This window comes from Artemia franciscana, chromosome 2 (assembly GCF_032884065.1).
Source record: "Artemia franciscana chromosome 2, ASM3288406v1, whole genome shotgun sequence".
Classification (NCBI taxonomy): domain Eukaryota; kingdom Metazoa; phylum Arthropoda; class Branchiopoda; order Anostraca; family Artemiidae; genus Artemia; species Artemia franciscana.
The window spans coordinates 66,040,488-66,067,264 of NC_088864.1; the positions used below are offsets into that span (position 1 = coordinate 66,040,488).

Here is a 26,777-nt window from a genome sequence, read left to right on the forward strand (position 1 = left end):
CATTGGGGGGGGAGTTGGAAGGGGAAACCGGAATTCTTGGAAAACGTGAAAATTTGGGCATTTTTATCTTACGAATAGGTGATCGGATCTTAATGAAATTTGATATTTAGAAGGAATTCATGTCTCAGAGCTCTTATTTCAAATCGCGACCAGATCTTTTGACATTGGAGGGAGTTGGGGAGGAATCTTGGAAAACACTATGAGTGGAGGAATCGGAATGAAGCTTGGTGGATAGAATAATGAAATGTCCTTGATATGTGATTGACGTAACCGTACTGGATTCGCTCTCTTTGGGGGAATTGGGGGGAGGGGCTCAGTGATTTGGCGAGTTTGGTGTTTCTGAACGTGCTAGGACGATGAAAATTGGTAGGCGTGTCAGGGAGCTGCATAAATTGACTTGATAAAGTCTTTTTCCTAGATTCGACCATCTGGGGGGCTAAGGGGAGAAGAAAAATTAGAAAAAAATAGGTATTTATAACTTACGAGTGGGTGATCGGATCTTAATGAATTTTGATATTTAAAAGGACATCGTGACTCAGAGCTCCTATTTTAAATCCTGACCGGCATTAAGCCTCTGACTTTCCTTTTAAATCAGTCTATTGATTGTTAGAATTTTGTTAGAGCTCATACCATATGAGCTCTTCGCTCATAGCTCTTCTTGCCTCGTCACAAGTGCCATATGAGCTCTTAGCTCTTGTTTTTAACTAGATAGCCTTGAATAATCACAAGCCTTGTACATTCAACTAAATCTAAAACTCTGCTTGAGGTCTAGAGTCAGCACGAAATTGTCATGAATTTATCTAGGCCCATTCCCCTTTAAAATACTCCACATCCAAACATATAGTTTTACTAAAATGTTCTAATTAGCCAAAAAGATTAGGTGTTTACCTGTATTTGATAACATCTTTTTGGTTTCGCAACTGACTAAGTTTTTATTTTAAATCTTACCAAAGTATTGGGGTCCCTGGCGTATTTCCAAAAAAAATGACTTCCAAAAGCATATTTCAGACAGTCAGATACCTTATTAAAATATACCCATGTGAAAACTTCGCAATAAAAATCGAAAAAGTGCTGATATTTTTGGTGAACTAGGTCACGGTTTGAGCTTTGCCCGAGACAAAGCTGAGTTCATCTCCCTCTACCAGTCAGACTGCTCATCTTGTAAAAAATATAGTAAAAAAAATAACTTACGGTATAAAAGTCAAATATAGTCATTGGCAGAAGTTCATCCATACTCCCTATGTCTTTCGAGAAACGGTTGAGAGTTCTTCCTACAAAAAAAAGACCTTAGCTCAAACGACAAGATATGCATTAATATTCGGAGAGTTCACGGCAACGAAATGCTTTTTTCCCCAAGGGGTGATCATATCAAACCAATGGCCCAAGAGGGTCAGGAGAGGATGACTCAAATGGAAATCAAAAGTTCAAGTGCCCTTTTCTAAGCGAACAAAAATACTGAGTGATGGAGAAGTGATATTTTTTGCCAGTTTGCAGTGTCAAAATGGCCCCCGTTTTTGGGCAAACTATAATTTTGTCCCAAAGAGGAGCAAGTTGTTATCGACCGAAAATTCTGAGACTGCATTTCGATTTTAAAGTAAAATAACCGGTATTTTTGTCTTATAGCCACCACAGTCAAGAAGTGAAGTAGAGTTAACCCTAATGAAATATACTTAAGTATGATGAATGTAAAATACTTTTGTAACAAGATTATGAAAACTACAACAGAGAATTATGGAATCAAGGCCCCCAGAACGCATTATGTTAAATGGTTTCGGTACTTCCTTGTAAGCTAGTACACACTCAAGAATTGAAGTTAGGTTAATCATAATGAAATATACCAAATACGATAAAATATAATAGTTTAGTAACAAAACTATGGAAACTACAACATAGAACTATGCAAGGTTGCCACCCAGACCGCATTACATTAAATACGTAATCTAAACTAACCTAACCAAAATATCAACTAAATACATAATTAAAATATAGCTACAGTGTAGTTTCCCACGGAGGCGAAGCTAATATTGTCTGGTATAAAGACCATGAAAACCGGTTGTTGTCGTATGTTCGCGATACAAAAATCTCCGAGCGTGGTTGCTTCAAGACACAAGTACCAAATAACCATACAGAAAGCTTTTAAGCTAAAAAGGCAGTAATACTTGCAAAAGAGCACATTCATTCCTGAACAGCAAACAGTCCTATGGTTAATATTGCCACTTATCTTAATACTTAATTTAACTACGTTGATTCACTACATTTTTCAGGAACTCATATTTAATGATGTGTAATTACGCATCAGCTATTATGAAGGACAGGCAAGGGGAGAGGCAGACCCCTACAAAACTACATCACAGTACTCAAACTGTACAAATAGCCATGATCCTTCTGACATAAAAAGAAAGTTGTATACAGGGGCAGGGAAGGATATAAGAGTGAATCTCTCGTCTTTTTTTTTATTTAGACAAAGACTGAACGATGGAACTGGGGAATAAAGGGCTTTCTACTTATTAAAATTGATTTGCTTCATAATTCATAAAATTGTTCAAAATGTTGCGGAACTGCGCAAAGGAGGAGCAGCGGATCTTCTTGTAGGCACGGAGGTGAGGGGACATATACCTAAAAAAGAGAAAATAAATCCCTAAATGTCTTAGTTCCCTATTGAGCTTTCAGATAAATATAAAAACTATTTTTTGGGAAGGGGATGATGGTGATGGAAATTAATATACAATCCTTCTTGCTTTCATTGAGGGAACTATTATTTTATTTTAATGGCTCAAAAACAAAGTTTTTCCGGAAGAAAATAGCAAAGATTAAAATTAAAAACCCAAATAACTATTGCTTGGCAGTTTTAGTAAGTTCGTGAAATTCTGAAAAATTAACACAACTGAAATTCCAAATCGACACAAAAAATTTGTTTTATAAATTTTACTATCAAAACACACCATGAGCATGTAGATGCCTACGAACAATTTCGCAGGAACGCCTAAGAGCATTAAGTTGAAACTTTTAATGTATGTTGATGCGGAATTCAAATTAACCAAAACGCACTACGTGCATACTATTACTACTACTGCTACTACGATTACTGCTACTAGTCAGGCTACTGGTATTAAAGTGAAAATTTCAGGAAATGTATAGGGTGTGTTTCAACTAAACCAAAACACACTATATGCATGCTGATTGTCAAAATGACATATAAGCAATGTTTTAGGAACAGCATTGGGTAATAAGTTGAAACTTTCAGCGCATGCTTAGGGAGATGTTGAACTAAAAGGCACTAATTGCACGTTACCCATATTACTATAATTACTGCTGCTAAGAGTACTAATTCAACTGCGGCTAAGGGTGTTAAAGTGAAACTTTTAGGGAATATTTAGAGGATGTTAAACTAAACCAAAACGCAATACGTGCATTCAGGGCGCCAAAAATATGTATGTATTCCTCAGGAACAACTTAGAGTATTAAGTTGGAAAGTTCAGGGCGTAGTAAGAGGTATGTTGAACTAAAAAGGCACTATTTGCATACTACTAATGCAATTGCTGCAACTAAAGCTAAGGGTATGAAGATGAAACTTTCAAGGAACGTTTAGGTTGATGTTAAACTAACTCAAAAACACATTTTATGCATACAGGTTGTCAAAAGGGTGTATCAGGAAGATCCCTGGAATTGTGTAGGGTATTAAGCTGAAACTTTCAGGTCATGTTAAGGGGGATGTTGAACTAACAAAAACAAACTATTTGCATAATAGTACTACAACTGGTAGTACTACTAATACTGCTACTGCTACTACTAACACTATTACTAGTAGCACAGCTAAAGTAACACTTTAGCACAGCTAAAGTAAAGGGCATTAAAATGAAACTTTCAAGGTATGTTGGCGAGGGTGTTGAATCCAATCGAAACACTATGTCGATTCAAGCAAGTAAAAGGGCATAAAATCGATATCCCAGAAAAAGTTTAGAGGATTAAGTTGAAACTTTCAGTGCATATTGAGGGAGATTGTTAAAGCCAATAAAAAGGTACTATGTGCATACTACTCCTGCTACTTCTACTACTATTAAGGCCAAGGGTATTAAAGAGAAATATTCAGGATATTTTGAGGGATTTTTACTTGAATTGAAACAGCATATGTGTATGTAGACTGTCAAAGAGCGCATCAGTGGCATTTTAGAAACGACTTAGAGCATTAGGATGAAACTTTTAGGACATGTTGAGGGGTAAATTGAACTAATAAAAATGCATTGTGTGAATATTACAACTATAAGCAGTAGTAGGACAACTACAGCCATTGCTTTTGTCACTACTATAGTTATGGCTGATGGTATTAATATGGAACTATCAGACTGTTGAGGAGGACGTTTGTCACAATCAAAACAGACCATATGCATGCAGGTTATCAAAATGGATATCAGTAATATCTTAGAAATAGATTCAAGGATTGAGTAGAAATTGTCAGGGAATAAGGAGTGGATGTTGAAGTAGACCAAAAAGGCAAAACGTGAATACTATTGCTGCAACTACTACTAATGCTACTATGGCTATCATTAATGCTACTCCTGATGCTTCTAGTACTACTTCTGCTTCTATGACCATCCACTACAATTGCTAATACTAAGGGTATTGGTAAAACTTCCAGAGAATGGTGAGGGTGGTGCTGAATTGAATCAAAACGTACTCTATGCTTGTGGGTCACAATATCCCAACAACACCTTAAGATATTAAGCTGAATCTTCCAGGGCTACAAATATTACTACCACTTTTGCTACTTGTACAACTATTATTGCTACTTTTACCGCTACTATTTAACTGAATAAAAATAGTTTTAAGTGTATCCATGTTAACAAAATTGACCTGGTTTTCCAGATATCCAGGCAGAATATTTTAGGATTGGATTACGAGTAGTATAAACAGAAACTTTCAGGGATGTTTTATTTTTCTTTAATTAAAATGACCTATTTGTATGTTGGTTGTCAATGATTCGTCGAAGCAATATCCCTCGAACGACTGAAGGAAATAAGTTGAAGCTTCAGGGGCTACTACTATCACTGCCTCTGCTCTTACTCTTGGACAAATCAAAAGGGTATAGGTGCATTCAAGTGTATGAAATAGCATAGATACAAAGTCCTAGGAACAGTAAAGAGTACTAAGCTTCATTTTTTAGCGAAATTTGATGCGTAAAACTAAATCAACATATTGACAAAGTATTTGGGGGAGGGCATTCTTATCTTAATGTCACGCAAAATGATTTCAACTACTAAGATATTGCTGAAAAAGATGAAATTATATTCAGGGATGATAACACATATTTCCCTCAATATACGGAGCTTTCTTTAATAGGTAATTTACTGGATATGGTCAAGGCATTTAATACCGCTTTACCAATGCAGCTGAACCTCATTTCCCCTATCTTCCAACAATGGAACGGTTGATTCCAAAATAAGTCTCAATGAACTGAGTAGCATTATGGACATAGTTAGAAAAGATGCATCCAGGTACATAGTTACAGATGATTTTGTCATAAATGAGATGAGCCTCGAGTTAAAGTTGCACAGGAATCAAGAATACTGAGTCCAGGAAGTGTATCTTTACGAGATTTTATTTTAATTTCATCTGCTCTAGGTCGTTTACAAACATACGGATTAGTTTTTCAATTCTACAATAGTTCAATTGACGAAGGTATTAATTCAAGACGTTTTTGACATCCTTTACACCTAAGGAAGCAAAACTCGAGCTATTACTTAAACTTATATCGAGAGCTGGGGTAAGAAGAATCAGATAGGGGCTAGTGTAAACCAAAAACTGGCTTACAAAGCCCAAAAGTAAGGAGGGATCTTAAATATGTTCAACTAAACTAAGAATCAAACTTTTTATTCTGACTTAAATGACTTTGAGGGTAAATAAATTAGTTAGCATGACAGACTTAAAGAGAGGGGAAAAGGGTAGATTATTTTATATACTAAAAATTAGAATCTAAATCTTGGTAAACTTAACTAAAAATGTTTTGATGGGGGATGAGACATGTGGTAAACGAAATAAATGTCAAATCAATTTGTTGGCTTTTATAGGAGGTTCGTCGTTTCAGTTTTGATACCGATTTGAAATTTTCAAATCTATCTTTTTTTATTGATATCTAGCTGATCTTTCGAATCAGCAAGTATGACCAAGCTACGTAATTTGCTTTCTGCAGAAATCAAACCAATAAATCTATTTACGCCACTCACGCTTATCATCTTTCCTCTTTCTAGAACGTTCGTCTCTTACAATTTTACTTAAATGGTCTTTTAAATGTACAAATGAGTAAAATAAGTAATTTACTTTTTACAGAAATCAAAATTCCATGTAACTACTCCACTCACTCTTGCCACCTCTCCTCTTTCTAGAGCACATTGTTCTTCTCTTACAACTTTATTTACATGATTTATTAAGTCTACAAGCATGAGTGAACTTATCTGAAAACCATAAGTGAAATATTTCTGGAATGGCTTGTAATATCAATTTAAAATTTTTATGGGGTTAAGGGAAAGAGGACTGCAAATTTTTCGCTAGAACTAAAATTTTTCTTTAGTTTGTCAAAAAGATTTTGGAGTTCAAAATTATGTTGAGCACAAAACATATTTAAGGCAATATAGCACATGTAACCAACGTAAATCAGACGCTATGAAACCCTAAGTTATATAAGCAGTTCATGTTTCTGGAACAATTTGGGGATTAAGTGAAAACTTTCAGGAAGTTTTAAGAGGAACTGATCAAAACTTAAACTTGGTGGGAAAGGATCAGAGAAAAAGAGATACATTAAATTTTTTTCCAATCCACTTAAAAGTAACAGACTACGAGCCCCTATGTAACTTAGTGTCCATCCAAGCTCAAATCAATAGATAAATTGAAGGATATTATGTGTAAATAGGTTATCAAAAGAGTATATCAGTAAAATCTCTGAAAAAGCTCAGCGGATTAAATCTAAATTGTCAGGGAATGTCAGTGAGATCAAAGACACCTTAATTTTTATTGTCCCAGTTCGTCTAAAAATTCTGTTTTATATGCCTCAATGGAAACTTATATTTCACGGTAAAATAAATATGAGCGTATTAGTCAAACCGGGTTATCAATATAGCTCATCTATAATATCTTGAAATCGCTATCCGGACCTGAGTCAGTTTTTATATTGACAACTAGTATTTTGTTTTCATATTGTGAGAAAATAAAGAACAAGTAAACTTGAGCGACTTTGGGCAAGACTGAGAAAATTGTACCTACGTTGCGCTATAAGTTTTCTACCTATTGGTGAAGATTTCTTTTTTTTTCTTTTTAAGTGGAAAGATAAACAGGCAACAATTTAAATATTGCTAAATCTAATTTCTGCTTGGTCTCACCTACCTTATTTCCCACCTCCAGTTTTAATACAAACAGATGAATAGAGAAAATATATAAATAAAAGCTTAGACAAAACATACCAATTGGATTTGTGTCAAAAAACCTAACAGGAGCACGGACCACACTTCTGAACATCCGATTATGCAGATTGACGGAAGATTTCATGCAAACGAGAAAAAATGCCACGGTCCTCGTCATTGAAAATATAAAAAGGCCAACAATCAGCCCAGTGTAGATCAACACATTGGTGTTTTGGTCCGTTCCGAAATACCCAGGCAGCGTGAGATTGCCGTTTGTGCTATTATCAATAACAGCAAACGAATCACCTAGAGAGTTGTCTCTCATTAAAACAGTACTAATTGAGCTTTCATTTTCTCTCTGGTTTGCAAGGTATTCTTCTTGATTCGTCCTAAAATCAAGATGGGTTTTAAGAAATTAAGACTGAAGGAACAAAGTCTAACAGTAACCGTTATTTTACAGAAAAAGATCAAATCAGTATTTAAAATGTAGCAATGAAAACCCCCTATTATGATATTATAAATATAAAATCGATATAAGTAAATCCCGAAAGTACGAAAAAATTTATAACAATCAAATCCAACTAACAAGAAGGGTGGGAACATTACTAAACAAATTCCTATAATAAGGTTGATATCAACTTCAACTCAACTTATATACAGGGTTCATTAGAAGAAAAAAGAAAGAAAAGATTACAAAAAAGAACAATACGGGAAAATACATAACCCTCCTTAGGTTTTCGCTTGCTTTGAGTAACCCCTTAAATATAGGAATAAAAATTTGAAAAACACAAGAAAAAAAGAAAGAGAAAGAAACCTGAATTTATGCAACTCCTAGTCGCACCAACCCTTCCTTAATAAGATTCATTACACTTACCAGCAAACCCAAAAAACCCCTTCTTCTATTCAACAAAAATTAAACAATTTTTTTTTCTTTTTTTTTTTATTTTATTTAGCGAACTTGAGAGAAAATGAACTTTAATTCAACTATGATTCAAAAATCATAAAACCGAAGACAAATTGTTTTATGATCTCAAAGAAAATCACACATATTCACCGTTTTTTTAAAGATAACTCCAAACTTTCGGCCTAACCGACGCATTGAAAATAAAGATCTAGTTCTAACGACTGGAAGTATCCTTATGTTACTCGCATATCGCGTAGGATAATTTTGTGCTTCATCACCAGAAATAAATAAATTTAGGAAACACTTAGGAACAAATTTGGAACTATACTTATACATGAATAGTGCACGAGATAATTTTCCAATACCCGACAGTTAGAGGCTGTTTTAGGGAAGGGCAAGGAGACGCTTAATTCAGGCACAAAAATTTAAGGGGCACAAAATCTCAAATAAATAATCTAACGGTTATAATAATTTTTGTGATTTCTGGAATATTTTTTATTAAATTCAGGGGGAGGGTGCAGTTGGCAGTACGTATTAGCAATTTGAATCCAAGATTCTCGTTTTTCCTATATCTTCATCATCATTTCTTGAAAATAAAAGCAAGAAGCAATAAAAGTAAATAATGCGATAATTAGATCCCATTCAGTTGTTCCACGAACTCAAAGATATAATAGATAATTCAATACGGACCCTTCTATTCAAATGCTGTTCATAATGCCGTCGCAAGTTGTGTCCTGGTCAAACTCTTTTGCGCTTCCCTTCAGGGCACCACTCATGTTATACCTGGGAGTCAACCCTCTGGCATACAAAGAACGTGGCCAAGGTACGTCCATCTCCTACGTTTCACAAGGTGAGTAACTATTAGTTGACGAGGGAACTTCTATATTCGTTACCTTTTCTTGCTATGAAGAGTTCAGTATTCTTTAAAGGCACATGTTTCAAACAGTTCGTGGTAACGAACTGTAGTAAGGAGCGACCCCACTCAATAGTAACCAAAACTCTAAAAAATGGAACTTTAATACCAATAGCTACATCAAAAGAATCGCATTTTAATGCTGATTTTAAATATATAAGTTTCATTAAGTTTAGTCCTACCTATCAAAAGTTACGAGATTGAGAAATTTTGCCTTATTTTAGAAAATAGGGGAAAACACCCCCTAAAAGTCATACAATCTTAAGTAAAATCACACCACCAGATTCAGCGTATCAGAGAACCCTATGGTAGAATTTTCAAGCTCTTATCTACAAAAATGTAGAATTTTGTATTTTTTGCCAGAAGACAGATCACGGATGCGTGTTTATTTGTTGTTTTTTTTTTGTTTTTTTTTCCCAGGGGTGATCGTATCGACCCAGTGGTCCTAGAATGTTGCGAGAGGGCTCATTCTAACGGAAATGAAAAGTTCTAGTGCCCTTTTTAAGTGACGAAAAACTGGAGGGCACCTATACCCCCACCCACGATTATTATTTTCCCAAAGTCAACGGATCAAAATTCTGAGATAGCCATTTTATTCAGCGTAGTCGAAAAACCTTATAACTATGTCTTTGGGGACGACTTACTCCCCCACAGTCCCCGTAGGAGGGGCTATAAGTTACAAACGTTGACCAGTGCTTACATATAGTAATGGTTATTGGGAAGTGTACAGACGTTTTCAGGGTGATTTTTTTGGTTGGGAGGAGAGGTTGAGAAGAGGGGGATATGTTGGGGGAGCTTTCCATCGAGGAATTTGTCATGGGGGAAGAAAAATTCCATGAAGGGAGCGCAGGATTTTCTAGCATTATTAAAAAAAAAAAAAACAATGAAAAAATAATTGTGAAAAAGTTTTTTCAACTGGAAGCGGCATTAAAAGTTAAAACGAAAAGAAATTATTACGCATATGAGGGACTCACCTCCTCCTAATACCTCGCTCTTTACGCTAAAGTATTTTTAGTAATTTCAACTATTTATTCTATGGCTTTTGTGATTCAGGGGTCATTCTTTATGAATTGGGACAAGATTTAAGCTTTAATGTAAAGAGCAAGGTACTGACGAGGGGGTGATCCCCTCATATATGTACTAAAAACATGAGAATACAAAAGTTCGTTACGTAAGCTACTTTATAAGTTACGTATATCTTTTGCTAATAAAACATTCCTAAAAAATTAAAAGTTCTAGTTGCCTTTTTAAGTAACCAAAAAATCGGAGGGCAACTAGGCTTCCTCCCCCGCTCCTTTTTTCTCAAAATCATTCGATCAAGACTATAAAAAAGCCATTTAGCCAAAAAAAAATAAATATGCAAATTTCGTTTTAATTATTCCTCTGCGGAGAGCCAAAGTCAAAACATGCGTTGATTCAAAAACGTTCAGAAATTAAATAAAAAAACAAGATTTTTTAACTGAAAGTAAGGAGCGACATTAAAACTTAAAACGAACAGAAATTACTTCGTATATGGAAGGGGCTGCTTCCTCATCAACGCCCTGCTCTTTACGCTAAAGTTTTTTACTGTTTTAAAAAGAAGAGTTGAAGAAAGAGTCAAACTTTAGCGTAAACAGCGGGGCGTTGATGACTCATCAACCCTTTCATATACGAAGTAATCTCTGTTCCTTTTAAGTTTTAATGTCGCTCCTTACTTTCAGTTAAAAAAACTTGTTTTTTGTATTTAATTAAAAGATAGGACGTGTTCCGCCGGTTGAAGATTTAGTTTCCAGCATTCACTTGCATAGAGGAGAATGAACGTCTCATTGCTATTCATGAGGCGGAGCTTCAAGCGCTTAGAGTATTTCCTATTGCGCCAGATTAGTTTCAACTTATCAAAGCTGATGTACCTCTTGATCCTCTCTTGATTTTGTTTACTATTTCATCATTATAATCAATCGGACTCCCGAGGTACTTAAATTCATTAACCTGTTGAATTGCTTTATCTTTGCATTTCAGTGACAGCGGACAGTCAGATGTAGCCATGCATTTTGTCTTACTGACATTCAATATAAACCCCGCTTTTTTGGCATTTTCATTTATGGCGTCGAGTAGCAGCTGAAGTCACTGATTCACTTCTTAGAGATGAAAAACGACGCCAGCGAAGTCCGGTTCAGAGATCTGTCGGCTGCAAATCCTCACTCCAGGGCCCGGACACTGCCTTAGGATGTATTCCATGACTACAACAAACAGGAGAGGGAATAGGACACATTCCTGTTTGACACCAGATATTAGCTTGAAGAAATGCGCGTTCCAATTTTCTATGCGCACAAAAAATTTACTATCTTCATAGGGCACGATTATCATTTTGACAAGTTTATCAGGTACTCCGTAACAATTCTAAATCTTTTAAAAAGTCTTTCAATCAACAGAATCGAATGCCTTTTCTAAATCAATGAAGAGCATATATATAATTTTTGTCCCATTCCCTGGATTCTTTAACGATGAGTCTAAGAATGAAAACAAGATCAGAGCAAGGCCAACAAAGCCAAAACCCGTGTTGCTCTTCGCTGATGTGTGAGTTTAGTGCTGTTTTTAGGCGTTGTAATATGACTGCAGCTAGTATTTTACTAGGCAGAGACGTTAAGTTCGATAAGATAACATATTTGTTTCAAAAAATCTCTACATCAAGCCCACAAAGGGCCGAATTTGGACTTAGGAGTCCAACAAATCATATGGTTACACAAAAACTGGCAAAAAAAGCAAAAAACAACACCGAACAAGAAAAATCATTATGAATAATCTTTTATGAGTCAATAATAACAAATACACATCAGAAAAAAATTAAAAGAGACATTAAAAAAGGGGGGGCAAAATAAACAAATATATACGAAAAAAGAACAAGATATAAGTATATATAAAAATTAAAAGGGACACTAAAAAGTGCTAATGATTTAACTGCATAAAGTCAATAAAAAAGTTAAGAAGATTAAAACTGGTCAAAAAAAGGGGAGAAGGGACAAAAATAAGTGGATAGAGACAAATAAAGAGAACAAAATATAAAATGCACAAAAATTAAAAGAAAAACTAAAAAAAGAATGGGTGGGGGGTAAAACAAGCAAGTAAGTGCATGGGAAGCACCATAAGCCAATAAAAAAATAAAAGAAGAGGGAGAAACTTTTGGGATATTTATTCATTTTTTCTGTGATGAAGGGGACGAAATAGGAAGGGCTCAGAAACAGCTCGAAGCGGTCGTCATCTGGATGGGGAGTGATGTTTGGGGAAAATACTTGCCGTCAGAGAGTTTGTTAGTGCACTCTTTGCAAAACGGTGGCACAGCAAAACCCTCGTGCGCTCAAGTGTTTCCAAACTAGCTTTTTTTAGGAGCAGAAAGTATGGCACCTTGCTTTCTTTGAAAATTATTCGCAAGGCTCTTTTTAAATTGATTCATTTTTTTCTGATTCTTCGCGAGAGATACTAGAGTGTCAAACCATACAAGCATATTCGAGATAGGGGCGGACAAAAGATGTGTAAATCCTTAAGGAGTGGGAAGGGGGACGCTAAATTTACTTAGGAGCTTAAGGAGGGAGATAAACACATTAGCTCTGTAGATGATGTCTTTAACGTGGATATAAAATTTGAAGAAATTGTGACACTAAGTAGTTTAAATGAGGACACAGAAATTTCACGAGACATAGGATTAAGAAAATAGGGCGAGGGTTTGAGGAAGCAAATGGGCATTATCAAGGACTTAGAGGGGTTTTTTAACCTATAAAAATCAGACCAATCGTCAGTATTCAGCCACATACCAAAAGAAGGAAGACTAGAATTTTGAAGATGGCGGTAAGCGCAATAAGCTAGTAAGAAAGAATACTTGACGTCGTTTGGGGGGAGAGGGCATTACCCCCTCCTCCAATAATTTGTAGAAAAAACAATAATTCATTAAGTAACTAAAAATGTTGCTCGTTTGAAGCTTCAAATTCAGTCTTTACTTCGATACAATTTTTTTAATTAATCCCAGCTCGTTTTTAATGTAAAAAAGCGAAAAATAGTAGTCTATTGCGCTTCCTCATTAATATTTATGCAAATATACTGCCTTTGAAGTCTTATCATTAAGGAAATAGGTCATCTATTTCTTACTGAAAACCTGCTAGACCATATACTCACATAATATACTTCAACTTTCATAAAGAATATATTCCTATGAATGTTACAGAAGAAAAAACATAAAGAATGCATTCTTTAACTTTCTCATTACTTAAACGTTCCTTCCAATCCTTCAACTAATAAAAGATTCATGATTTTTGAAACTAAGGCATTCAGCAACAATTTTGCGCTTGACTACATAACTATCTACTTGTATATCAGCAATGCAGGGATATTAATTAAAAGATTTAAGATGGTAAATAAAAACTTCAGTTCTTATAAATAAGAACTACAAAAAATGCTCTATCGTCATTTGTTTTTAACTATAAACAGTATGTATCTTGAAGCTTAGGTTTCTTCTATATCAAAGTAGCAGGTTTAAAATGGAAACAATCAAATCATCATATTAATCGAAGTTGCCAGAAAAGAAAATACTCATGGGATAGCTTTTGACTCCCCATCGTTTCTCCCTTTTGATATGTGCGTGTGTAGGAGGGAGGGGGAGTTTCCCAAACTTCATCTCTTTTGCTTCATTTGGGTTCCAGTTAGTGCAAATTCTTGTGAATATACTATTATTATAGCCATTAGGGCGCCATCTTTTCAACAGAAAGTTTAATTATACATACCAATAGGTAAGCCAATATTCAGAGCCACTAAATAAGACTTGCGTAATGAGATTGCAAATGACTAAAAGAACCATAACTATCCATCCTCCGCCCGCTAAAAAATAGTTTTTGTAAGTTGCCATCGTAATATTCCCTCTTGTGCGCATCTCTTGTATCACTATTGGCTCATCCTTTTGCTAAGAAAAGAGAAAAAAAACAAAGCATCAAATAAAGGCATGAAATACAAGTGAAAAGGGTAAGAAGAAAAAACTTACGAGTTCGTGTTAGTGTGGGAGGGGGGGAATTCCAGTCTGGGATAATTTTCTATAGCCTATTTAATAATTTAAAAGTAATTATCATCATGTGAATGAGCAGTTTCCTGCTTAAATAGTTGCATTTTATTCTAAGGACCTGATTCACAGATAACTTTGCGACCCTCTCAATTAGTTGATGCATGTAGTTACAAAATTTTGAAGCAATCACCCATGGCTCCCACATAGCTCCCACTATGTCAAAACAAGAAAGCAAATATTATACAGAATAAGCCTGTGAAAGCGAACATGATACAAGTTATTTTACAAAATAAACGAATGTCTCCATATTTCTACATAAGACATTAATGCTATAATTATAAATAAATAGAATTTTGAACAAAAACAAATACTATAAGTTACAAATAAATTCAATCAATTTTATTGATCTCTTTAAGGCTTGATCTCTCTTTTCAAATGATTTCTGGAAAATAAGTCGATACACATCTAGTTAGTAGTATACCTCGCATCGACTTTGTAGGGTCTATTGAGAGCTTCCAGCACACCGGTAAGGAGCTTTTGTACGAATAGCCCTAGCCTAGCTCCCTGACTAGTAATGACCTTGAGATAATATTGGCAAGGACCACAGTAATTTGTACGATATCCCAACCAACGTCCATGAGCTTTTTATTGAAAGATCTTGAGCTAGGTCCCTCAATATCAATGGTATTACTTTTTACCGTTCTCGTTAAAGAGTTTCTCTTAAAGAGTTCTCGGTAACTCAATTTTATACCTTAAGATTAGATGAACTTATTGGGATGAAATTTTCAGGGACTTTTGAAGGAGGAATGTTGGAAAGTAAAGAGCAACTTCAAAACTTAAAATACATTTTTCTAACATCTAAGGATTGGATAAATCTCTCCACCAAAAATTGGCCCCTGCAAAAAAAAGTTGCTTCTTAAGATAAAGTTTTTGAATTGAATTTTTCCTGTTTTTATGTATAATAATAAATTCTCAAGCGTTTCTTTTTTAACTTTAAGACTCAATGATCGTAATTAATGTTTTTAAAAAATTCTTCTTAAGAGAAGAAGGTCAATACAACTACATTAATTCCTTATATTTTTCTTGTATGTTCAGAGACTGGCAACATTCAGTCTCAATTATCATCAGACAAAAAAAATGTGTCATTACATATTTGCATCTGTACATTACTGACACATATTTTTAGATAGTTGTTAGAAGCAATTATAGCCTAGTATTTAGCTTTTATAATTACTGGTAATTAGCATCAAATCAGTGATGCTGTGATGTATTTCAATTAAATTCTTGTGTCTATCGTCCATATTTAACAACATCAAGCTTCATCAGCACTATGTCCAATAGCTAAAATTATTTTTTTTTGCAATTAATTTGTGGTAACTAGTTACACTAATTACGAAACTTTGCTATTCTTTATACATGAAGCATTGCTTAAATTCCTTTTCCAAAATCAATTATTTCGCATAAAACAAAAAAATATTATTCTTAGAGAGCACAATAAGCAAATTGTAAAATTATAATTCAGCCTAGAGAGGATCCCTTATCGTTTTTGATTTCATTTTAAGTGAGGCACATCCAAGTATGTAGAGACTTAATAAGGAAGGACCTAAAACCAAAAACATAAAAAAATTAAAAGAAAAGATAAAAATTGTGCTACAAGCAGGGAAAATCATTGATATGAAAAAGTTTCAGAATATATAAGAAGCTAAAGGAAGACGATATTTCTTTATCTTTTTAGGACAATCAAATACAAATATCTGACCTAAATAAAAAAAAAAAAAAACATCTTAAATCTTTCTGAAGTTGTATAACATTTCTTCAGTTGTTTTTTGTTCCTATGTCATGATTACATTGATCCTTATTACTATATACTAATCCTCATAATCGCAGAGACAAACATAATTTACGTAACAGCGAAAAGATAAATAAAATACGCCTTGAGAAGGAGTGGGATGGTCTGGTCAATTAAGAAGATAAACTTGTCTCTAACGATCATTGATACTATGGATTCATTGATACGCCAAATAGGTGGAAGTCAAGAAGGGGGCTAAAACAAGCATTCTATTGCCTCTCAAGTAGAATCCTGACGGCGCCAGAAAAGATGATCAAAAATTTGCCTCTGAATAAAATTTTTGAACCTGTTCAGGAGGGAGGGGAAAACCCGCAATATTCTTTGAGAGGGTGAGCTCCAGCTATTCTAAGAGTATAAATAATAACTCCAGAATAGTTGTCTGATTCGAAGTAATACTTTAGACTGAAAATTGTCTATCCAAGTTTGAACGTAAATCAGTATGCCTTTGACAGACAAAATTCTGGTGTGTCTTTCGATTCCTTATTATTACAAATGCTTTAACCTACCCCTACTCGTGCCTTAAGGAGGGAATGTAAGCAATAACTTTGCGTTTCCGTGCACAAAGACCGAAACGGCGGTACTTTTATGGCCCGTTTAACCTGCCAGGTTGAGGAGAGTCTAACCAGTCCCCGCTGGGACTAGCCTAGGACCAAAAACACAAAATTTTATACTTTTGATAGTTTCTTAATTCTCAACACTTTATATTTAACAAATACGTAGCAATTTGATCAAATTGCTATGTATTACTGTGCATATCAAATTACTGCGCATATGTTGTCCATAATTTCAGTACGAAGCTAAAATCAAACTCTGATCAAATTCATAACCAACCTTTTCTTTACTTTTTTAACAAAATAAGTAATTTGATCTGTAACGACAATCCAACAAAGAATCTAGAAATCAGATTCTTCCTTCTAATCTCACCCCCCCCCCAACTCTACTTGAAATTAAATTTTTCAAACTATTGACCTAAATAAACTATATTCTAAAATCTAGCAATTCCTGCTAGTTTCTCTTTGGCACTTTCGTTTGTTTTATATTCTTTCTTCATTCTTCGTTTTTGAATCTTTCTATCTTCGTTGTTCCTTTTTTTCATCAATTAATTTTTTGTCTACTTTCTCAAAAGCTACGGTCTAAAGTATCTTTTAGAAACAATTTAAGATCTAGTTCACTTGAAGAGGGCGGAGGAGGGAGGGGAAAAAATTCCAAACTTTCACGGGATGTTACATACATTCCAAAGTTTCACAAGGAATTACCTGGTCACAAGGAATTCTTGACCAAAACTACGGCAGATTCCCACAGTAACAACCAAAGCATTAAAAATCATTCAATCATAATACTGAAATATTTTCCGTTATATAGTTAAAATCAACCAGCCCTTTTTACGACATTTTTTAAGGGGACTAACTCAAGATACTACAAATGTGGCTGGAGTTTATCTACTTCACCTTATCAGACACACTTTTGACCGATCCATTCCTTATCAAGCTGCCATTTTTAGCAAATTTTGCTGAATTCATTCCTTGACTAGAGATGGAACCGCTCAGAGACCTGAAAAAAAATCATAATTTTAAGAAGTCGAAAACAAAGGTCTATTGGTAAGTGAAATATTCGAAGCTTAAGTAACTCCTTCGTTGAAAAATCTTACATTTTCTGGATATGGAAGTGTCTAACTTTGGACTTTTTTTTGTTAGTCATGAATATGAAACAAGGCATAACATCCATAATATTTTCATAAGCACGACAAACATAAAATCTTCAATGAAAACAACGAATATTCACAGACTATTACATAAAAGCGTTTCACAAAAAAAAGACTAAGGTGAATAGAAACAAAGTCTTGAAAATTTCAATCTTAACTTGAACTTAAATTGCTACTAATGAAAAAATTAAAGCCAAAACAAAGATAAAATAAGTAAGATAATCTAAGTAGGATTTAAGTAATATTATGTTAACTAAAAAATGAGAAAAAAAAATGAAGTGAATAATCCATTCCAATTTAGAGCGAACAGAGAGCACAAAAACAGACGTTGAGCTATATCACCCCCCTAAACTTTCTAAAAATCATAGTACCATTTGCGTTTTACTGAAAAAAAAAATCAATGCAAAGATTTCCTCTTTTATAATTATAATTTCACAAAATCAAGATTTACTGAGATTACAAATAATTAATGTTATTATATATTAAACAATCAGTCACCTTTCACTAATTCTTTCCAATCATCTTGAATAATAACAAGAGCTAAGAGATCATATGGCACTTGTGATGAGGCCGGAAGAGCCAAGAGCTCATATGGTATGAGCTCTAGCAAAATTCTAAGAATTAATAGGTTAATTTAAAAGGAAAATCAGAGGCTCAATGCCTGTCGGGATTTAAAATAAGAGCTCTGAGTCACAACGTCCTTCTAAATATCAAAATTCATTAACATCCGATCACCCACTCGTAAATTATAAATACATAATTTTTTCCAATTTTTCCTCTCCCTTCAGCCTTCAAGATGGTCGAATCGGGGAAAACGACTTTATCAAGTAAATTTGTGCAGCTCCCTGACACACCTACCAATTTTCACTGTCCTAGCACGTCCAGAAGCACCAAACTCGCCAAAGCACTGAGCCCAACCTCCCCTAAATCCCACAAAGAGAGCGGATCAAGTAGGGTAACGTCAATCATATCTATGACATTTGCTTATTCTATCCACCAAGTTTCATCCCGATTTCTCCACTTTAAGCGTTTTCCAAGATTTCCGGTTTTCCCCTTCAGCTCCTCCCCAATATCAACAGATCTAGTTGGAATACCTCAATTGTTCTCATTTTTCCAAATTAACATCCCCCAACTCCCCCAAAGAGAACGGATCGATTCCAATTATAACAATCACGTACCTATAACTTGTGCTTATTCTTCAAGCGTTTTCCATGATTTCCGGTTTCCAAGATTTCTGTTTCCCCCCTCCAGTCCCCTATTTCTCCGGATCCAATTCAAATTGAAAAGGAATCATCTGAAACATAAGATCCTTCTATATATCAAGTTTCATTAAGATCCGATCACCTATTCATAAGATACCTCAATTTTCAGGTTTTCCAAAAATTCTGAATTTTTCAGAATTAACCCTCCCCCCAACTCCTCCAAATAGAACGGATCTGTTCCAGTTATGTCAATCACGTATCTAGGACTTCTGATTATTTTTCCGCCGAGTTTCATCCCGATCCCTCCACTCTCAGCGTTTTCCAAGATTTTAGGTTCCCCCGAACTCCCCCCAATGTCACCGGATCCGGTCGGGATTTAAAGCAAGAACTCTGAGACAGGATATCCTTCTAAATATCAAATTTCATTAAGATCCGATCACCTGTTCGTAAGTTAACAATACCTCGTTTTTTTCTATTTTTTCCGATTTAACCATACCCCCACTCCCCCCCCCCAGATAGTCGAATCGGGGAAACAATTTAATTCTAATTAAATCTGGTCTGGTTCCTGATACGCCAGCCAAACTTTTTCGTCCTAGCTTACCTGGAAGTACCTAAACTAGCAAAACCGGGACAGACAGACTGACAGACCGACCGACAGAATTTACGATTGCTATATGTCACTTGGTGGATACCAAGTGCCATAATTAAAAGGGACACTAAAAGGTGCTAATTATTTAACTGCATAAAGTCAATAAAAAAGTTCAGAAGATAAAAACTGGCCAAAAAAGGAGAGAGGGGACAAAAATAAGTGAATAGACACAAATAAAGAAGAGAGGGAATTTGGCCTGTGATGTCATTCCTTTTGTGCACTGTTGTTGATGTAATTGAAAAAAAAAACACTGCTCAAACTAAAAACTCGTTTTTGGTAATTAATTAAATAAAAAAATAGTTTTTTTTCGACTGAGAGTAAGGAGCAACAGTAAATATTGAAACCAACAGAATTTATTACGTATATGAGGGGGATTTCCCCCTCCTCAACACATCGCTCTTCACGCTAAAGTTTTCAGCACTTTATAAAAGTTACTTATTGTTATAACTAGACAACCCTTGTGTTTCAGGAGTCGTTTTTAAAGAATTGCGACAAATTTTAAAATTTAGCGTAAAGAGGAAGGTCTTGAGGAGGGGGAAACCCCCCTCATATACGTAATAATTTCTGTTCGTTTTAAGGTTTAATGTTGCTCCTTATTTTCAGTTGAAAAATCTTATTTTTTATTTAATTTTTGGTCGTTTTTAAAATATCGCCAGGATAACCGGCTCCACTTCCACGAAAAGATCCCCTCCCCACGGGAATATCCTCTGGAAAATTTAATCCTGGCAAAAGTTTACCCCAGACAATTAATCTTAAAATCTCCAAACGTAAAATTGAAGCGATGAAGAGAAAGCAAGACATGTAAAGAAATTTAGTGTAGGAATTCTGACAAATTCCTCCAGTGTAAAATTACGCCTAAAAAGCTCATTCTCTGGAAACTTTCTTTTCCAAGGTATTTTCTTTCCTTGCAAAATCTCCCCAGCAGAAAATTCGTCCCCCTATCCCCAACCTTAATATGAATGAATACTTCCCAATAACAAGTACTATAGATAAACAATGTGTAAATTTCACGATTTGAAGATCTTTCCCCAGGGGTTAGGGGAGGTCAAGCAATCTTCAAAGATATGGTTGCTAGGCCTTTCGTTTATGCTGAACAAAATAGCTATCTCAAAATTTTGCTCCGACGATTGTGAGAAAAACGGGGCATGGGAAGGGCCTAGTTTCCCTCCAATTTTTTTGGTCACTTAAAAAGGGCACTAGAACTTTTCATTTCTGTTAGAATGAGCCCTCTCCCGACTTTCTAGGCCCACTGGATCGATATAATCACTCCTGAAAAAAACGCATCTGTGATCTTTCTTCTGGCAAAAATTATAAAATTCCATATTTTTGAAGATAGGAGCTTGAAACCTCTACTGTAAGGGTTCTTTGATTTACTTAATCTGATGATGTGATTTTCATTAGAATTCTATGATTTCTTGAGGGTCTTTCTCCCTTTTTGAAAATAGGACAAATTTTCTCAGGCTCGTAGCTTTTGATGGGTAGGACGAAACGTAATGAAACTTGTATATTTGGAATCAAACAGTTCATGGAAACGAACTGTCAGTAAGGAGCAACCCGGCTCAATAGTAATCGGAACTCTAAAAAACATAATTTTGATACCAATAAATACATTAAAAGAATCAGATTCTTATGCTGGTTTTAAATATATAAGTTTCATCAAGTTTAGTCAGACCCATCGAAAGTTACGAGCCTGAGAAAATGTGTCTTATTTTCGAAAGAACGGGAAATCATCCCCTAGCAGTCACAGAATCATAATGAAAATCCCACCGTCAAATTAAGAAAATCACACTTATCAGAGAGCCTACTGTAGAGGTTTCAAGCTCCTATATGCACAAATGTGGAATTTTGCACTTTTTTTCCATAAGAAACATTACGGATGCGTGTTTATTTTTTTTTTCAGGGGTGATCGTATCAACCCAGTGGTCGTAGAAATTCGCGAAAGGGCTCATTCAAGCGGAAGTTTAAAGTTCTAGAGCCCTTTTTAAGTGACCAAAAAATTGGAGGGCAACTAGGCACCCTCCCAAGATTTTTTCCCAAGTCACCCAACCGAAACTCTTAGATAGCCATTTGGTTCAGCATAGTCGAAATATCTAACACTATGTCTTTGACGACGACTAATTCCCCTCAGTTCCAGGGGGAAGGGCTGCAGGTTGTGAACTTTCCCCATTGTTAGCGTATAGCCTTTATTACTGGTAAGTTTTACAGACATTTCCAGGGGGTATTTTTTCCGGTGGGGTGCCAGGGGGATTACGTTACGTTGGAAAATCTTTCCGTGGAAAAATTTTCATGAGAATGATAATTTTCATGAAGGAGCGGGGGGCTGGATATCAAGCCCCCCTTCAGTCCCCACCAAGATTTTTTCAACTGAAAGTAAGGAGTAACATTAAAACTTAAACCGAACAGAAATTATCACACATATGAGAGGGTTCATCCCCTCGTCAATGCGTCAATGCCTTACACTGAACCATTTTTAGTAATTTCAAAAGAGCTACTTACTCTAATTAAACGACGTTTGTGATTCAGGGCTTATTCTTAAAGAATTGGAACACAATTCGAACTTTAGCACAAAGAGCAAGGTATTGACGAGGGAGCGAACTCCCTCATATTACGCATATGAGGAAGTTCACCCCCTCGACAATATCTCGCTCTTTACGCTAAAGTGTGAATTTTGTAAAATAATGGCCGATATAAGCAATAATTTGTTTGTGTTATTTTCCAGCCAATGATAGCATTTAATTTTACCTTAAGCAGCTTCATAAATATGATTTTTATGTGATAATAAACCAAAGATATTGTATGTGTTCGGCTTGTGGTTGTTATTAAAAAACAAAACAAAAAAAAGTTTTTTCCAGCTGAAAGTAAGGAATAACATTAAAACTTAAAACGAACATAAACTATTACACACACACACACACACACACAATATATATATATATATATATATATATATATATATATAAATATATATATATATATATATATATATATATATATATATATATATATATATATATATATATATATATATATATATATGTATATATATATCAAAGATCTTTTCTTATATTTATTTCAGTCATTTGAAAATTGCTCAACTTGTGACTCTCATTTTCATAAGTTTCGACCTCTTTGGTCGTTTTGTTACTATGCCTTACAAAATTAATTCCACAAATATTGCTAATTTAGGTTACGTGTGAGAATCTCTCCAATAAGAAATTTCTCGTGGGGGAAGGGAATTTTACACAGAGGGGGAGCTGGATTTCCTGACATAATTTAAAAACGATCAGCAATAAAAGAAACAAGTTTTTCAACTAAGAGCAGAAAGCAACATTAAACTTAAAACGAACGGAAAACATTACGTATATGAGATAAGTTGCCTTACGCTGAAGTTTCTTTTTTAAACTTTTAAAAGAGGCTATTATTCTAATTAAATAGTCTTTGTGATTCAGGAGCCATTCTTAAACAACTGAAACAAAAATCAAACTTAGGTTATTATACGGTTATTATTAGTTTAAAAAAAGTAAAATTAATATGTAAATTTTGTTCTAATCATTCATGTACGGTGAGCCAAATTTAAAACCTGCATTAATCCAAAAACTTTCAGAAACTAAAAAAGAAAAAACAAGTTTTTTTAACTGAAAGTAAGGAGCGATATTAAAACTCAAAACGAACAGAAATTATTCCGTATATGAAGGGGACTGTCCCCTCCTCAAGACGCCACTCTTTACGCTGAAGTTTTTTATTGTTTTATAAAGAAAAGTCCTGAGAAAGAGTCTAACTTTAGCGTAAAGAGAGGGGCGTTGAGGAGGGGACAGACCATTTCATATACGGAATGATTTCTGTTCTTTTTAAGTTTTAATGTCACTCCTTACTTTCAGTTAAAGACATTTTTTTTTTTTGTTTAATCAGCGTGATAAGCCAACTCTTTTGATACATCTATCGGTATCAAATGTTAGTATTTTAGAGTTTCAGTTACTGAAACTCGACCAGCCGAGTCGCTTCTTACTTACAGCTCGTTACCACGAACAGTTTGATACTTCTATCCAAGCGCCTTTTATCTTTACGTTGAACGTAACTATTTGTTTTAATTTCTGTTTTTCTGACTATCATTTAATTTTGTTCATTCTAAGATTCAATGGTAGATTATATGACTTTATTTCTCCTTGTCTTAAGCTCTGATAAATAATTTTTTTTTTCATTAATTTCCATTTGTTTCGATTGCTAGGGTTTTATTATGTGTTAATTTATGATTTACTATGAAGATTGATTCACTATCGATGAAACAATAAACCATGAGAAAATTGTTTGACCATCTAAATTCCTTCTATTTTGAGGATATTGCTGACCAATCCATTTTTTACTGATTATTGGAACTAAGAAAAGAAGAAAATTTACTTGACATTGTGATTGTCTTCCTTTTTTCACCCCCTTTAGTTTCAGCAAATACTTATCAAGTTCAGTTAAAACTACAATTGAAAGTCGAAGGGGCAATTCCCTGACCACCATCGATTATTCATCAAGACCAACGATGATCAGATTATCTTTTGTAAATGCTATGATCTAAGTAACCTACGGTAATATTATCAACAAAATTCTAATTCCATTGCTACACAAGAAACTGTACTTCTGTAGTTACTATAGTCACTACAGTTACAGTCACAGTTACTATATCACAGTCACTCACAGTTATAGTTACAGTCACTCACAGTTACTATATCGTCCTGGCCGAGTGGGTTGGAGCGCCGGGTTCGAGATCCCTTGTCTGAGAGGACGCGGGTTCGAATCCCGGTGTACCCAATTCTTCAGTTTGGGACGGGGGTCAGTGGCGTGACTCTGTAAACTTAGCCAGAGTCGCCAGCTCTAAATGGGTACCTGGAGAAATCTGGGGAAGGTAAACAGGGAGGGTGTGCGAAAGCACAGGATAGCTGGCCCCCAACCCCCCATTGCACTTCCTGGCTGAAGGGCCAGGAAACGGAGATCAGCACCGCCGGTAGGGACTGTAAAGTCTAATGCCGTATCCTTTTACCTTTTTTTATAGTCACTTTCAGTTGTTTTGCAACCCCCCCTATCCCCCGTTTCCTAGATAAGACTCTACCCCCGTGATTACGAAAGTGGGATGTAGGCCTTACCGGTGGGACATGGTAATATTTTGGGGGATTATAGACAGGACGTGCACCCTTCGACTGACTATACTTCAAAGCCTTGATCTTGAAAAAAAGTGTGAATGACGTCACACTCATATGCATTTAAAGAGCATAATAGGTACATAATAGAATTGTAAGAATGGGTGGCCTTGCATAAAAGGTGTTGTATACCGACCCTGTAAAGGGTCGGTAATCACTAGTATACTCTCAGTAGTATGCTAAAAATCAGTTAAAAAATAATTACATAAAAACTTAAAAAGACAAATTTTCAAGAAGTAGTGGAATTTAATAAAGGAATTAAATATCTCTCTGTGACTTTGGGTAATCTTCTAGTCCTTAAAGAAAAGAAAATTGAGACTTCAGAAACTAGATGATGTTAGAAGTATCAGATAGATATTTGTTTGCACTTTCTACCGTGATTCTTTTGCAAGTGTCTTTGATGGCCTACTTCATCCTAACCTAGAAGGAACGTCCAGAGTAACGCGTTCTCAAATTTAGCCCAGCCATGATTAAGCTATTTCAAAATTCAGGGGTCTCTAATTTCAACAGACGATAACAGATAGCAGTAAAAGCCTATTTAAACGTTCTTACAGCAAGAGCTTAAGAACTCTTCTGTACAGGGTTTAGACCATGAAGAATAGATTAGCTCCCTTACAATTTGCATTCCTCAAAATTTTGAGCCTTTTTAGGTAAAGATTGAGATTTTGCGATACAAAGTGACAGAAAACGCCCTTTGATGTTGTTTGCTAAGATGGCAGAAGAGATTCAACATCTTTTGTGGACAGTTTTAGAATTAAAAACTCACTGGTAATCCTTGAATGTCCATTCTCTATCAATTTTGCCTTTTTCGGGCAAACACTTATGTTTTCTGGAGCAAAATAGCAGAAAACACTACTATGTTAAGGTCTTTGAAGTTGGAGAGGGAAGGGTGGGGATCTGACCACTGGCTAGATGTGATCACTCGGAAAGAGATGGAAAAGACGAGGAAATTCAGTTTTTCCCATTGAAAAAAGTGATTTTTTTTCTTCTAGGTCAATATCAAGAGAAATGTAATTCTCATGTATAGGTTTTTTAACCACAAAACTTTTCATTTGGACTGGATGGATTTTCGAGGGTATCAGACTTTCTTTTTAATTCTAATAAACCATGTTTGAAAATACACTTCAATGTCAAGATTGATCAAAATAATAGTTACCATTCCTGAATGAACAACCAATGGCAATTTTTTCACTTGCCAGTACCTAACCGCGAAAATGTTTTTTGAAACTTCTGGTTATCAGGGGCTGTGGCTCGCTGTTTACTATGTTGAAGCTTTAGTATTGGTATCTAAACATCGTTTCTTAGTGTCTACTCAACTGACAAAAGTGGATTGAACATATCTTGGAAAAAATAAGTTAAAACAAAATCAAAACTTTCAAAACTTTAGAGGACAAAATTAGAATGGCTAAACAGATCATCTAATCGACAGAAGCTTCTGAGTTTAAAATCAAGGACTACAAATCTCATTTGAACAAAAATATCTTGTAACACCTGCAAGAAAAAGCTTCACTCCCCCTCCCCTTCCCTACTAGGTGATCGAAGTTAGAGATTTTACAGCATCCACAGAAACTCCAATTTTCTGAAAAAATCGGCTTTTGCAAAATTTGATTCCTTAAATCCTTTCAGCCATCAGAAGAATTTTGGCATCTCATCGTCCTTCTTGGAAAAAATTTCCGAGGAAATTTGGAAATTTGGAAATCATCTTCTTGGAAAAAATTTGCAGCTGCCTCTGTTTTACCATTAAATTCTAAACAAATTTTCACTATAAAAAAAGTTTGTTAGAAATAGCACCAAATCAACTGGTTTGCCCAATCTAGCTTCTGTTTGAAAATCTAATCTGCAAAACACAATGTTTACAAGCCAATTTGTGAAGACTAGCACGATATAATTGAAAACAAAGTTCTATGAAGTCTTCCTAGAATATTTCTCAAGAAAAACTTATTCTCTTAAAAATACTTGGA

The 26,777-nt window shown here is 35.0% G+C and overlaps 1 protein-coding gene across 1 annotated transcript in view; it reads right to left on the reverse strand.

Annotated features, from left to right (window-relative positions):
* LOC136043969 (ATP-binding cassette sub-family C member 4-like) overlaps positions 1–26,777 on the reverse strand; it is a 164,559-nt gene that overhangs the window by 31,921 nt on the left and 105,861 nt on the right. Inside the window, exons 14-17 of the mRNA XM_065729052.1 lie at positions 17,529–17,631; positions 13,960–14,135; positions 7,452–7,780; positions 1,192–1,271 (exon numbers count right to left, since the gene is read on the reverse strand). Of these exons, the coding sequence (XP_065585124.1) occupies positions 1,192–1,271; positions 7,452–7,780; positions 13,960–14,135; positions 17,529–17,631 (688 nt within the window). The remainder of the gene's footprint in view (positions 1–1,191; positions 1,272–7,451; positions 7,781–13,959; positions 14,136–17,528; positions 17,632–26,777) is intronic.